This window comes from Bubalus bubalis, chromosome X (assembly GCF_019923935.1).
Source record: "Bubalus bubalis isolate 160015118507 breed Murrah chromosome X, NDDB_SH_1, whole genome shotgun sequence".
Taxonomy (NCBI): Eukaryota; Metazoa; Chordata; class Mammalia; order Artiodactyla; family Bovidae; genus Bubalus; species Bubalus bubalis.
Window position 1 is genome coordinate 109,158,640 of NC_059181.1, and position 11,963 is coordinate 109,170,602.

The 11,963-nt window shown below is 42.9% G+C and overlaps 1 protein-coding gene across 6 annotated transcripts in view; it reads right to left on the reverse strand.

The window, feature by feature from the left end:
- MTM1 (myotubularin 1) overlaps window positions 1-11,963 on the reverse strand; it is a 91,550-nt gene that overhangs the window by 1,914 nt on the left and 77,673 nt on the right. For 5 of the 6 annotated variants that reach the window (XM_025277394.3, XM_006059687.4, XM_006059686.4 and 2 more), the window contains 3 exons: window positions 11,268-11,360; window positions 10,547-10,660; window positions 6,486-6,662 (listed from right to left, as the gene is read on the reverse strand). In XM_025277394.3, coding sequence (XP_025133179.3) covers window positions 6,486-6,662; window positions 10,547-10,660; window positions 11,268-11,360 — 384 coding nt within the window. The remainder of the gene's footprint in view (window positions 1-6,485; window positions 6,663-10,546; window positions 10,661-11,267; window positions 11,361-11,963) is intronic. The other variant, XM_044937610.2, reaches the window with a different exon arrangement.

The window sequence follows — 11,963 nt, forward strand, 5'->3', positions numbered from 1 at the left end:
ACACACATGTGTCGCCATCTTTTTAAAATGCATCTATCCAGGCATAGGTCCGGGCTGCTGTGTCACCTGTCCCCACTGTGCTCTGAGAGGCAACAACCCTTCTCAGGCTGGGGTGCAGTCTTCCTTCCTGTGCAGACTTGCAACCCTTTTTCTCTAAGTGAGTATCCAGTAACAAAATACACCATTCTTCTCTACTTGGTAAAACTGGACCTCAGCGGTTTTCTCTAGTTCTCAATCCACATTTTGATCTGCCACTATGTTTCTGAACTGGATCTCAGTTGAGTTCCATGGAATACATAAACCATGGCTGCTCTATCCATCCCCCACAGGGGGATAGCATCACCACTACTGCAGGTGATGCTGGGCCATCTTTGGACGCGTCTCCTCAGGCAAGTATATGAATGTTACCTGAATGAATTGTTCTGGTGGGTGGGGAAGGAACTGCTGAAGAGGACAGTATGATTGGTTCCACTTGACCACATGCAGTCTGACTGTTCTCTGAGGTGGGGAGATGATCTTACCGTCTCACTAGTGGTGCCTGGCGGTTCCCGGTCACCAGTGCTTGGCAATGTAAGAGAAATAGTTTTTGCCAATTTGATGAGTATAACTTGGTATCTCATGGTAGGTTTAGTTTGTATCGCTGTGCCCTAACACAACTTTTAACATTCTACTGTCCATATTAATGTATAGCAGAGAACACTGGCCCCAACAGGCAGCCTAGTGTGAATCTCCAGTCTACTGAAGTGCCTTTCTTTATGGCTAGTGGCTTCTAGAACTGTTCTGCTTTCCACTGCATTATAGCTCAGTTGGTAAAGAATCCGCCCGCAATATAGAAGACCCCAGTTTGATTCCTGGGTCAGGAAGATCCCCTGGAGAAGGGATAGGCTACCCACTCCAGTATTCTTGGGCTTCCCTGGTGGCTCAGCTGGTAAAGAATCCGCCTGCAATGTGGGAGGCCTGGGTTCAATCCCTGGGTTGAGAAGAGACCCTGGAGAAGGGAAAGGCTACCCACTCCAGTATTCTGGCCTGGAGAATTCCATGGACTGTATAGTCCGTGGGGTTGCAAAGAGTTGGACACAACTGAGCGACTTTCACTTTCAGTTCAAGCTGCATGCTGAAGCTGCAAGTACCAATGAGGAAGCCATGAAGACACTATGCTGATGAAGAAGGCTACACCATAGATCTGACTTGTAATGCTCTTTGGGACTTGCATCAGAGAAGATGGCAGGAGCTAGGACTGTATTCATTTCCTGTGGCTGCCAGACTCTAGGGGAGGAGACTTCATTGCCTCTACCAGCTTCTGGCGACTTCAGGCTTCCTTGGCTTGTGGCCACAGCACTGCAATCATTCTGTTTTTACACAGCCTCATCTCGTGTATATGTCTGGCTTTCAAATCTTCTCTTTTCTCTTATGAGGACACCTATCCTCGGATTTAGGGCCTGACTAAATATAGGAGGACCTCATCTTGATATTCTGAACTCAAGCACATCTGTAAAGACCCTTTTTCCAAGTAAGGTCACATTCACAGGTTCCAAGTGGATGTGTGTTTTGGGGGCCCCTATTCAACCCACTACAGCCTGCCAAGGCCTGACTGGTGCTCTCCTCAGCGCTCTGCTTACAAAGGGGCAGGGTTTGGAGAAGTCTCCTCCTCCCTCCTAGCCCCATCCTTCCTGTGAGCCCCTGTTCTTTTTACTGTATGGCTCTGTTCGAACAGGAATGTGTGTAGAGTGACTGATGCCCAATAAGTGCTGTGCACTGCCCCTTAATACCCTTTGCCTGTTTTTCTCTGTATATGCTCCACTGAGAGCTGGACACTGCTCCAGGGGCTCAGGATTCAGCCGTGAATGTGCGTGCTCAGTCATGTCTGACTCTTTGTGACCCCAGGGACTGTATAGCCCACCAGGCTCCTCTTTCCATGGGATTCTCCAGGCAAGAATACTGGAGTGGGTTGCCATGCCCTCCTCCAGGGGATCTTCCTGACCCAGGGATCAAACTCAGGTCTCTTATGTCTCCTGCATTCCCAGGTGGGTTCTTTACCACTAGCGCCACCTAAAGGAGGCCCCAGTGTCCACTTCTGTGGTGTTTCTCTTCCAGCAGGGGGAGACAGACAAACAGCAAAGACAACGATGACCCTGGGAGGCCCATAGGATGTGGTCCATAGGACACGGACGTAGAGGTCCATGGCGGGAGGGACAGGGACACACCGGGGGTGGGTGACACTCTCAGCAGGGTGGTGGGAGTGAGTCACCTTGACAAGGTGACTCTTGGGGAAGGGCTGCAGGGAGGGGAGGGAGGTGGCCAGGCAGATGGCTGAGGGTCTCGAGGCCGAGCAAGGAGCCCAGCGTGGCCAAAGCAGGGTGTGTGAGAAAGAGGCATCAGTGAAGAGGCTGGAAGCCCTGCAAGCTCTCCTGACAGCCTGGGACAAGTGGCGAGAGAGCAGGGAAGGCGAGGATGACTGTGTGGTAAATGGAAGCTCACCTACAGGGACAGGAGTGTTTGCTGGGGATGGGTGTATGCACGACCTCTAATGTGGTCAGAGTCTCACGTGTACAGACACATATGAACACCTACCACACCGCACACTTTGAACATGTGCAGATTATTATGTATCAATTATACCTCAATAAAGCTGGTTTTTAAAGTGGGGGAAAAGGATGACATTCAGGTTTCTGGCCAGGGCATGTAGGATGGAGCTGCCAAGCACTGAGATGCGGAAGCCGGTGGGAGCAGCAGGTTTGGGGAAGAGGACTCCATGTGCACTGGCTCCGTTTGCTGTGCCAGGACCATGGACCACTAAACATTTACCATCGAAGGTCCATTCTTCCCCCTCCCCAGCCTCCGCATCTCCGGTCTCTGTTTCTGAGTTCTGTTCTGCTTCAGATAAGTCCTAACGTGGCAGGGCAAGGGTTTCCTCAACACTCTCCTCCAAAATGCTCTTGGTTATTTTTAAAACTTCTCTTTTCCACATGACTACTAGAATCTATTTGTTATTGTACCAGCAAGACAAGAAAAAGAAATGAGAGGTAAAACAATCATTTTTGCCAATGATAGACAAGGCTATAGAGTTAAAAAACTATTAGAAATAAAAAGATCATTTGGTCTGGTAGTGGGTACAAAAGATGTCTAGCAGTCATTAGCCTAGAGACAAAGAGAACCAATTTAGGGATATAATAGAAGGAAAGAATCCATTTGTGACAGCATATCACAGGACAGAACAGCGAGAAATGAAATTCATAGTGAAGTGACTGTAAATCCCACACCTCGACGTGTCCCTCAGGGAATGAAGTATGAAGTAAGGAGCATGCCAGGCACAGGCAGTCAGTGGCTACACAGGTATTTTAGGCTTCAAATGATTTTCATATTCATATTCCTTTCTAACTTTTCTATGAGAAAAGACTTAAACTCCACCCAGGTAAGCCTGTGAAGAGCTGTCCTTGTTGTCATCCTAAGTAAAACAGGATCTGCCTGGGGCAACCCTGGTTCAGAGCCACATGGAGTGCAGACGTCCCCAAAGGACAATATGCAACACACCAGCAGCTGAAGGTCTCACTAAGGTTTACGGGACTAAATTCTCCATTGGCTTTTGGCCTGAGAAACTTCCTCATATTAAATAAAAGTACCAAATTTGCTTCTTCACAGTTTGTCAAATATAAGAATTGGTCTTGCCATCAACTCTCAATTTTGAGGTTGTAGCAAAGGCCAGTGGATTCCGCTTTAAAAAAAGCACATTAGCCCTGCCTTCTTCTTGGGGGAATAGCTCACTGTGGGGAGAGGCTGGATATGTTTCTACATCTTTCAACACGGATAGTTTACCATAGTGCTGTGAATGTCCCTGGCATTCAGCAACTGCCTGTATACCAACCGGGCCACACAACTGAAGAACAATTTCAGTAGTTAAGTATATTCTTTTAGGTTTACATTATAGAATTTGAAAAGTCCTGTGTGATTGGATTGTAATCTATTTCTGTATGAAATAATGTTCTGCATAAGATCTTTTGGGAAATTTGATGCACTTAGTTCACATTTCTCCTCGAGCTTGATCATCAACTTCTGTTCCTGGGCGCCCCTGCAGTCTGGGAGCTCCTTGTGGACAGAGACCAGCTCTTCTTAATCTCTGGGTCCCCCCAGTGCCTGATGCATGGTATTTGGCAGATGAAAATGCAAGATGCCGAACGACATAAAGATGTGTATAGGACCCTTGACATTCAGAAAATCTATATAGGAAGGGTGAGTTATTTTCTTGGAGTAAATCTCACAGATCATAATACAGACCAATCACTGTCTCAAAATAAAAACCTCAATCAAGGAAATGTTCACTCCTACCTGGCTCAATTCCATTTGGCTCAGTTCTGGGAGAGTAAAGGGGAGAGACACGTCACAGTAAATTCTTCCAGTGGTGTTGCTGAAAACCTGACTTGTCACACAATTGTCATTACCTTTGTATGTCATAAGTGAATTGCTCTAAATGCATGGAATTTCAAGAGCTTCTCCAAGTACAGATGGATGAGAAGAAGAGACTACAGAAACTGTACAGAAACTATCAACATTTTCTAATCACCAACAGTTATTTTTTTTTAAGCCATGATAAATACAGAAAAGGTAAAATTTATAGGACAAACAAGGCTCATCTATATAGTATTTTTTAACCAGCAAAGAAACATGTCCCGTGTAACAGTGCTTAGAATCTTGGGAAAATTCTTATTTCCTCTTTATTTGATGTTCCAAATGCTCGAACTACAGCTAAATACACTCCCTCTGTGTACTTCTCAAATCCTAAACTAAACAAGTGAATGTTCTCAAGCCCTGGAATCTGTCACTTTCCAAAAGATCATACATTTCAACCATCATGAAACTGCAAAAGGCTTTCAGGCAAGCAAGCAGAGACCTTGAAACAAGAGGGCCAGCTTAAACGTGCATCTCCCTGGTGGGAAGAGGGTACACACACTGGCGTGTAGCCAGCTGCCTGAGTGGAATAAACAATCCAGAGTCAGACTGAGCACCAGGCCCTTCTATTGCCTATGTGTAGTGGGATTAAAGCTGACACTTACGAAAGACTGGCCTGGGAGAACAGGTATTCAACCATCCTAACCACAGGAAAGTGTGAAAACCTTTAGAAAGAGTGATTGCAAATACTTAATATTTACAGTGCTTAGAACAAATCGCTCAATGGATGTACTGCTGAGCCCTCACAAATACGCTGGATTTTCCTTCTGATCTTGGATGCAGTAGTGGGAAAAAGCCTGACTGTGCCTTTAATAAAATGTGGAGTCTTTTGCTTCAAAAATCACCATTTCCATGTTTGACTGATAAATGGCCAATTGACTGTACTATCCTTTGACAGATCAATTATCTTTATTTTAGAAGTAAAGACTTTCGGTAAAAAGCACTCTGATATTAGTTGACAAGTAACATACAAGTGAATAGATAATAGAAAATGTTTCTTTTCCTTGAAGGATCATCTCAGTCTAGTTTCTGGAAAGAACCTTCTTATGAGGTGTAACAACTTTTAGTCATTAAAGGAAATACTTGACTATGAAAACTCAGAAATTTTCCAGAGATTTAAATTAGTTTACATTTTATGGCATAGATGAACTTATATGCAAAGCAGAAATAGAGACACAGACATAGAGAACAAACTTATGGATACCAAGGTGGGGGACAGGGGTGGAATGGATTGTGAGATTGGGACTGACACATATATACTACTATGTACAAAATAGATAACTAATGAGAACTGACTATATAGCACAGGGAACTCTACTCAATGCTCTGTGGTGACCTGAATGGGAAGGAAATTCAAAAAATAGGGGATATATGTATACATATGGGCTTCCTGGTAGCTCAGGTGGTAAAGAATCTGCCTGCAATGCAGGAGACCCCAGTTTGATTCCTGAGTCAGGAAGATCCCCTGGAGAAGGGACAGGCTACTCACTCCGGTATTCTTGGTCTTCCCTGGTGGCTCAGATAGTAAAGAAGCTGACTGCAATGTTGGAGACCTGGGTTTGATCCCTGGGTCGGGAAGATCCCCTGGAGGAGGGCACGGCAACCCACTCTAGTATTCTTGCCTAGAGAATCCCCATGGACAGAGGAGCCTGGTGGACTGCACTCCATGGGGTTGCAAAGAGTCACACATGACTGAGCTTCTAAGCACAGCACATGTATACACATAGCTGAATCACTGCTGTACAGAGAAACTAACACAACATTGTAAAGCAACTATACTCCAATAAAAAATTAGCTTAGATCTTAGTTTTAAAAAACTGCATTACTCATATTGGCAGGAAAATATTAGTTCAACAGCAATCAAAATAAATGGTTTAGGCATTAAAAACAGTTTTTAACTGAAGTTGGGATTAAAAGCAAGTGTCATTTTTTACTCTATTTTTCCTTTCATAATATTTTTAAATAACTGCTACATAACATTATCAAAGTCCCGAGCTAGTACTCATTCGACATCACTATATTCACAATGCTACTTCACTTACTTGTTGCTTGATTCTGGGGTTCCATCTAATATAGTAATTCACCCAAAGTTCCAAGTGACGCATACTGGCAACTGGATATAACACTCGATTGATTTCCTTAGTGTAGAAGGGATTTTTGAATTTGTCTTTATTACTATTGATCAGTGACCATAAAGAAACGGTTCTTTCTGTAACTTTCTAGAGGAAAGAGAAAGTGGAAAGCCTAAGTAAAAACACACCCCAGTACACAAACCATTTTTCAGGCTGTGGCGATACAGCTGAGCGTCAATTTGAATCACACATGTACATTATCCCCATAATAGCTCAAAAAGCCTCCTGTGCCCGGAGTGCTGAGCACCACTTCCTGATATTTGCATACATAATGGCTCGAGAGCCTCTGTTTCTGCTGGAAGAGAGAGGGGCAGGATGCTGTAACATTAAATGCAATTCACTGACCTAAGAAAACTATTCCTGGCTGGGAAAACATTCACGAACAGATGGGCACCATGCTCTTTTGAATTCAGCAGCAAGGAAAAATTATCACAAGATCTCACTGACTTTTTCCATTTTTGTGTTTGTTCAAACTACAAAATCTTAACCTGGGTCTATTTGACAGTTTGCATCTAGATAGTTAGGTTAATGAAACACCCAGAGGTTTAATGCATCATACCAATATCCAGATATTTGAAACACCTAGATACCCAACTTCAGTGAAGCTTCACTTTTTCCGTCTGGTGCCCATCATTTCATACAGATGTTCATATCTTCACTGATTTTCAATTATAGGCTTTTTTTTTTTTTAACCAGTTCTGACCATAAATAGAGGAAAATCAAAACTTGGGAAATAAAAAGGCAAGTATTAAAATTATTGAAGGCAGAACTGGAAACTCTTTGTGGTGATGAGAGGTTCAAGAGGGAAGGGACATATATACACCTATGGCTGATTCATGTTGATATTTGACAGAGAACAACAAAATTCTGTAAAGCAATTATCCTTCAATTTAAAAATATGTAAATTTTTTTAAAAATCAAGAAGAAAGGACCAATAAGATAAAAGTGGAAGCTGAAAAGAACAGCTTGAAATAAGTGACTGAAGAAATCCCTTGAACATACAGATTTTTTTTAATGTGAATAGTAATAACAGCAGCATAATTTTGCCTTCTTGGGATCCACCTAAAACTTCTTTTGACCCTTTTGGATGCACAATCTACACTGCTGCTGCTGCTGCTAAGTCACTTCAGTCGTGTCCGACTCTGTGCAACCACATAGACAGCAGCCCACCAGGCTCCCCCGTCCCTGGGATTCTCCAGGCAAGAACACTGGAGTGGGTTGCCATTTCCTTCTCCAATGCATGAAAGTGAAAAGGGAAAGTGAAGTCACTCAGTCGAGTCCAACTCTTAGCAACCCCATGGACTGAAGCCTACCAGGCTCCTCTGTCCATGGGATTTTCCAGGCAAGAGTAAAGGAAGGAGTGGGGTGCCATTGCTTTCTCCACCACAGTCTACACTGCCTTGTCTTTATTTGCATGCTTGTTTTTATTTTTATACGTGCACACAGTTGACTTAAAGTCAAACAGCTAGACAAGGTTTGTTATGGAAAAAGCAGTCTCTCACCTTTCTCCCCCAAACAACTGTTTGACTTTTTAAATGTATCTGGTTATTTGGTACTTACCTCCACATCTTGGAGAAACACCATCCTCTTGCTATTTTTTGACTACACATTTACAGGCATTAACTCTTGACACTGTCACAGGGAGAATGGCTCCCACCCCACGCTGCTGTGTGTGCTGTGCTCACACCCTCTGCCCTGCCTGGGAACCCCCAATATATAGCATAGCTTTGATGAGATCCATGTTTAGGGTTTAGATTGTTATGACTCAGCAAATGCTGAGGTCCTTCTTCTTGGGCTAGTCGCTTTCTCCAGAGATGATTCTTTCTGTTTTTTTAAAAGTTCAGTGTAGTTCATATACCATAAAATTCATCATTTTAGTCTACGATGGTAGACTTTTAGTACTAAAATGCTCTTAGTACTTTCTCCATGGTGTGCAACCACCACCTCTGTCAAGTGCTAAGACATTTTCATCATCCCCAAAGGAAGGCCCGTACACACTAAGAAGGAACTCCCCATGCTCCCCTCCCTCAGCCCCCTGTCAACCACTAGTCTGCTTTCTGTTTCTATGGACTTGATTTTCTAGACATTTCAGATAAATGTAATCATATCGTATGTGCCTTTTTATGTCTGACTCCTTTCAGTAAGCATATTTTCAAGGGTCATGCATTTGTGATGTGGGTGAGAACTCCATTCCTTCTGATGGCTGGATAATATTTCACTGAATGGAGAGACCACATTTAGTTTGTCTGTTCATCAGCTGACGGATGATGGGGTTGTTGAGGCCTTTTAGTTATTATGAGTAGGGCTGCCCTGCACTAAGTTTTTGCCTTACCCCTGTTTTCCTCCCTCTTGGGTACATACCCGGGAGTAGAAATGCTGGCTCCCATGATATTTTACACCCCCACCAGCAACATCCAAGGGTTCCCTTCTCTCTCCTTCCCTGGCAACAGAGAAGGCTCCTACCTGAAACATAAGGACCTGCTGCCAGGATGTAAGGAGTTAGCAGGGGACATGGGCGGAGGCCCTCACAGGCCAGCTGTTCCATTCATTCAACCCCTGATGACACTCGGGTCTCCAGCCTGGAGACCTACTCTCACTCTTTCTTGAGAAGAAACCTCTGTCCTCAACTCCAGAGATGGGTGGGGGTGATCCAGGAAAGCTGCCTGCTTATTCTAAATACACCTTCAGGGTATCTTATCCCTCCCCCTTTGCTCCAGAAGCCCTGAGTCATCTGGGGTTCCTGCGATGCAAAGTGGACTGGTTCTTGCCTTCCCTACTGCTGGTATGAGATTCTCAAGTGAAGTTATTTTCCACTTATCTACTATCTTTCCAGCTTCCAAGTTTGTTGCTGTGTCTCCTTTCTTATTTCCCCCTGTTCTTGTGGGTTAATGCCTTTTAAAAATTTTCCCTTACTGACATTTTTATGGTGTTTTGGGAGGGTGACCTTGCATGTCTTTAATAGTCATGCTTACTCCAATAGCCAAGATATGTAAGCAACCTAAGTGTCTATCAACAGGTGAATGGGCAAATAAGATGTGCCATGTATATACAATGGACTACTACTCAGCCATAAAGAATGAAGTACTGCCAATTGCAGCAACATGGCTGAACCTGGAGGGGATGATTATGTTTAGTGAAATAAGTCAGAGAAAGAGAAATACTGTATGTTTTCACTTATATGAAGAATCTATAATACAAGTGAAGAAATGTAGTAACACAGAAACAGACTCACCAATGTAGAGAACATACTAGTGATTACTAGCAGGGAGAGGGAAGGTGGGAGGGGCAGTATAGGGGTAGGGGAGTAACAGGTACAAACTATTAGGTATAAACTAAATAAGCTACTAGGATATACAGCATTGGGAAATATAACCATTATTTCATAATAACTTTAATATGCTGAAGCTGAAATACCAATATTTTGGCGACCTGATGCAAAGAACTGACTCATTTGAAAAGACCCTGATGCTGGGAAAGACTGAAGGTGGGAGGAGAAGGGGACAACTGAGAATGAGATGGTTGGATGGCATCACCAACTCAATGGACATGAGTTTGAGTAAGCTCTGGGAGTTGGTGATGGACAGGGAAGCCTGGCGTGCTGCAGTCCATGGGGTTGCAAAGAGTCAGATACGACTGAGCGACTGAACTGAACTGAACTTTAAATGGAGTATAATCTATAAAACTATTGAATCACTGTGTTATATACTGAAACTTATATAGTATTGTAAATCATCTATACCCCAACAAAAAAATCATTCTTACTCTCTGAGGGAAAAGTCAATGTCTTACCCATGAAGGCCACACCACAAAATCAATAACCTCTGGTTGAAGTGAAAACGCCCAAGCGTGGGGTACAAAATGAGACACTCTGCATTCACCACAAGCCAAGCTATCAAATTCTTCGTATTTCATGGCAGACTAGACATATTTTGGTGACCCTTTAACCAAAAAGATGAGCATTTTTCACTCACCTGTTTCTCGCGAGCAGATTCACAATTATATAAGAACGTACCAAAGCGGCAGCTATACAGATGATCCAAAATTGTTATCAAAAACCGTTCATTGAATTCGAAAGCTGTAGGGAACTAGACAGAAACAAATGGGTAAGGAACACATGAAAACCTGAGGCTGATCTCATAGAGCTCAGAAGAGGTGCATAATTGTTCTGGGGGGACAGCTGAGGCTGAGGTCTGCAGCGCCCTATGGCTCATCTGTTGGTGCTCTGCCCAGGGCTGGAGAGCATAAATGAGCATCAAGTAAAGGAATAAAGAGTCAAAAACGGAAAACAAGCCCATTTTCTGGGGTTCTCCTGAGCGTACAGGATATTTGAGGTGATTTATTTACAGCAGTCTAAGGGAGCAGACATGCCCATACACAAACACCAGTGTAGGATAAATTGGAAATAATGACTGGTGGTGTCAATTGCACTGCTCTTCCATTAGCAGAGAGAGTGTAGTTAGATATTAAATTTTAAAAACTTTATTATGAAAAATTCCAGTCAATATAAATAGTAGTGAGGATTAAAAAAGTGAACCCCATGTACCCATCACCTGGTGTCCAGAATTATTTGCACATGGCCAAACTTGTTATATCTCTAACTCTACCCTGTGTTACTCTGACACAAATCCCAGATATTATATCAAGATATTTAAAGATGAGGTGAAATGTATTTTCATCCAATATATCTCTTACCTGCTTTGACATCTGCCATACACAATCAATAAATTGGAGAAAAATAGGAGATCGGTCAGCGTCGGCGTGGTTTTTATCACCATGACCTATTCTCTGAAAGGAATTAATGATTTGTTTTAAAACTGAGAAAGGTATAACCCACAAAATGTGACAGTCACAACTCAGTAATCTGCTTTCCAAACACCACGTTTCTCAGAGAGTGAATAGTATTTTTCCCCATGGCAATAAAGAAAATAATGTAAGGTTTCAAAACAATGGAAATTACGCAGATAAACCTCTAAAAATATCAATACAAACTGAGAAAGCATCATGATCCTACGTGAGCATTACAACTATTTTATCCGATCAGAATTTTGTGCAGCTGCAGGTAGACTGGACCAGATCACCCTGCAAACTGTTACCAGTTGCTATGGGACCAATCTGAAAATTTCAAATCTTGAAACCATATCCAAAAGGGTGTGATGATTATAATTAAAAAATTCTTTTTAAAAAAGTTTTTTTCTCGAAAATAAGTCAAAAACTTCACCGTTAACAATGATTCTTTCTACTTGACAATGCTGTTCACAGTACTTATAAAATTTAGATGCAGGCTACAAGGCTACACAGCAGTGTTTCTAAAATGGTTTATGGGTTCACTTCAGGAGAACCATCCGTGGAACTTGTTCAAAGTGCTTATTCAAAGGGTGTCTGGAAACC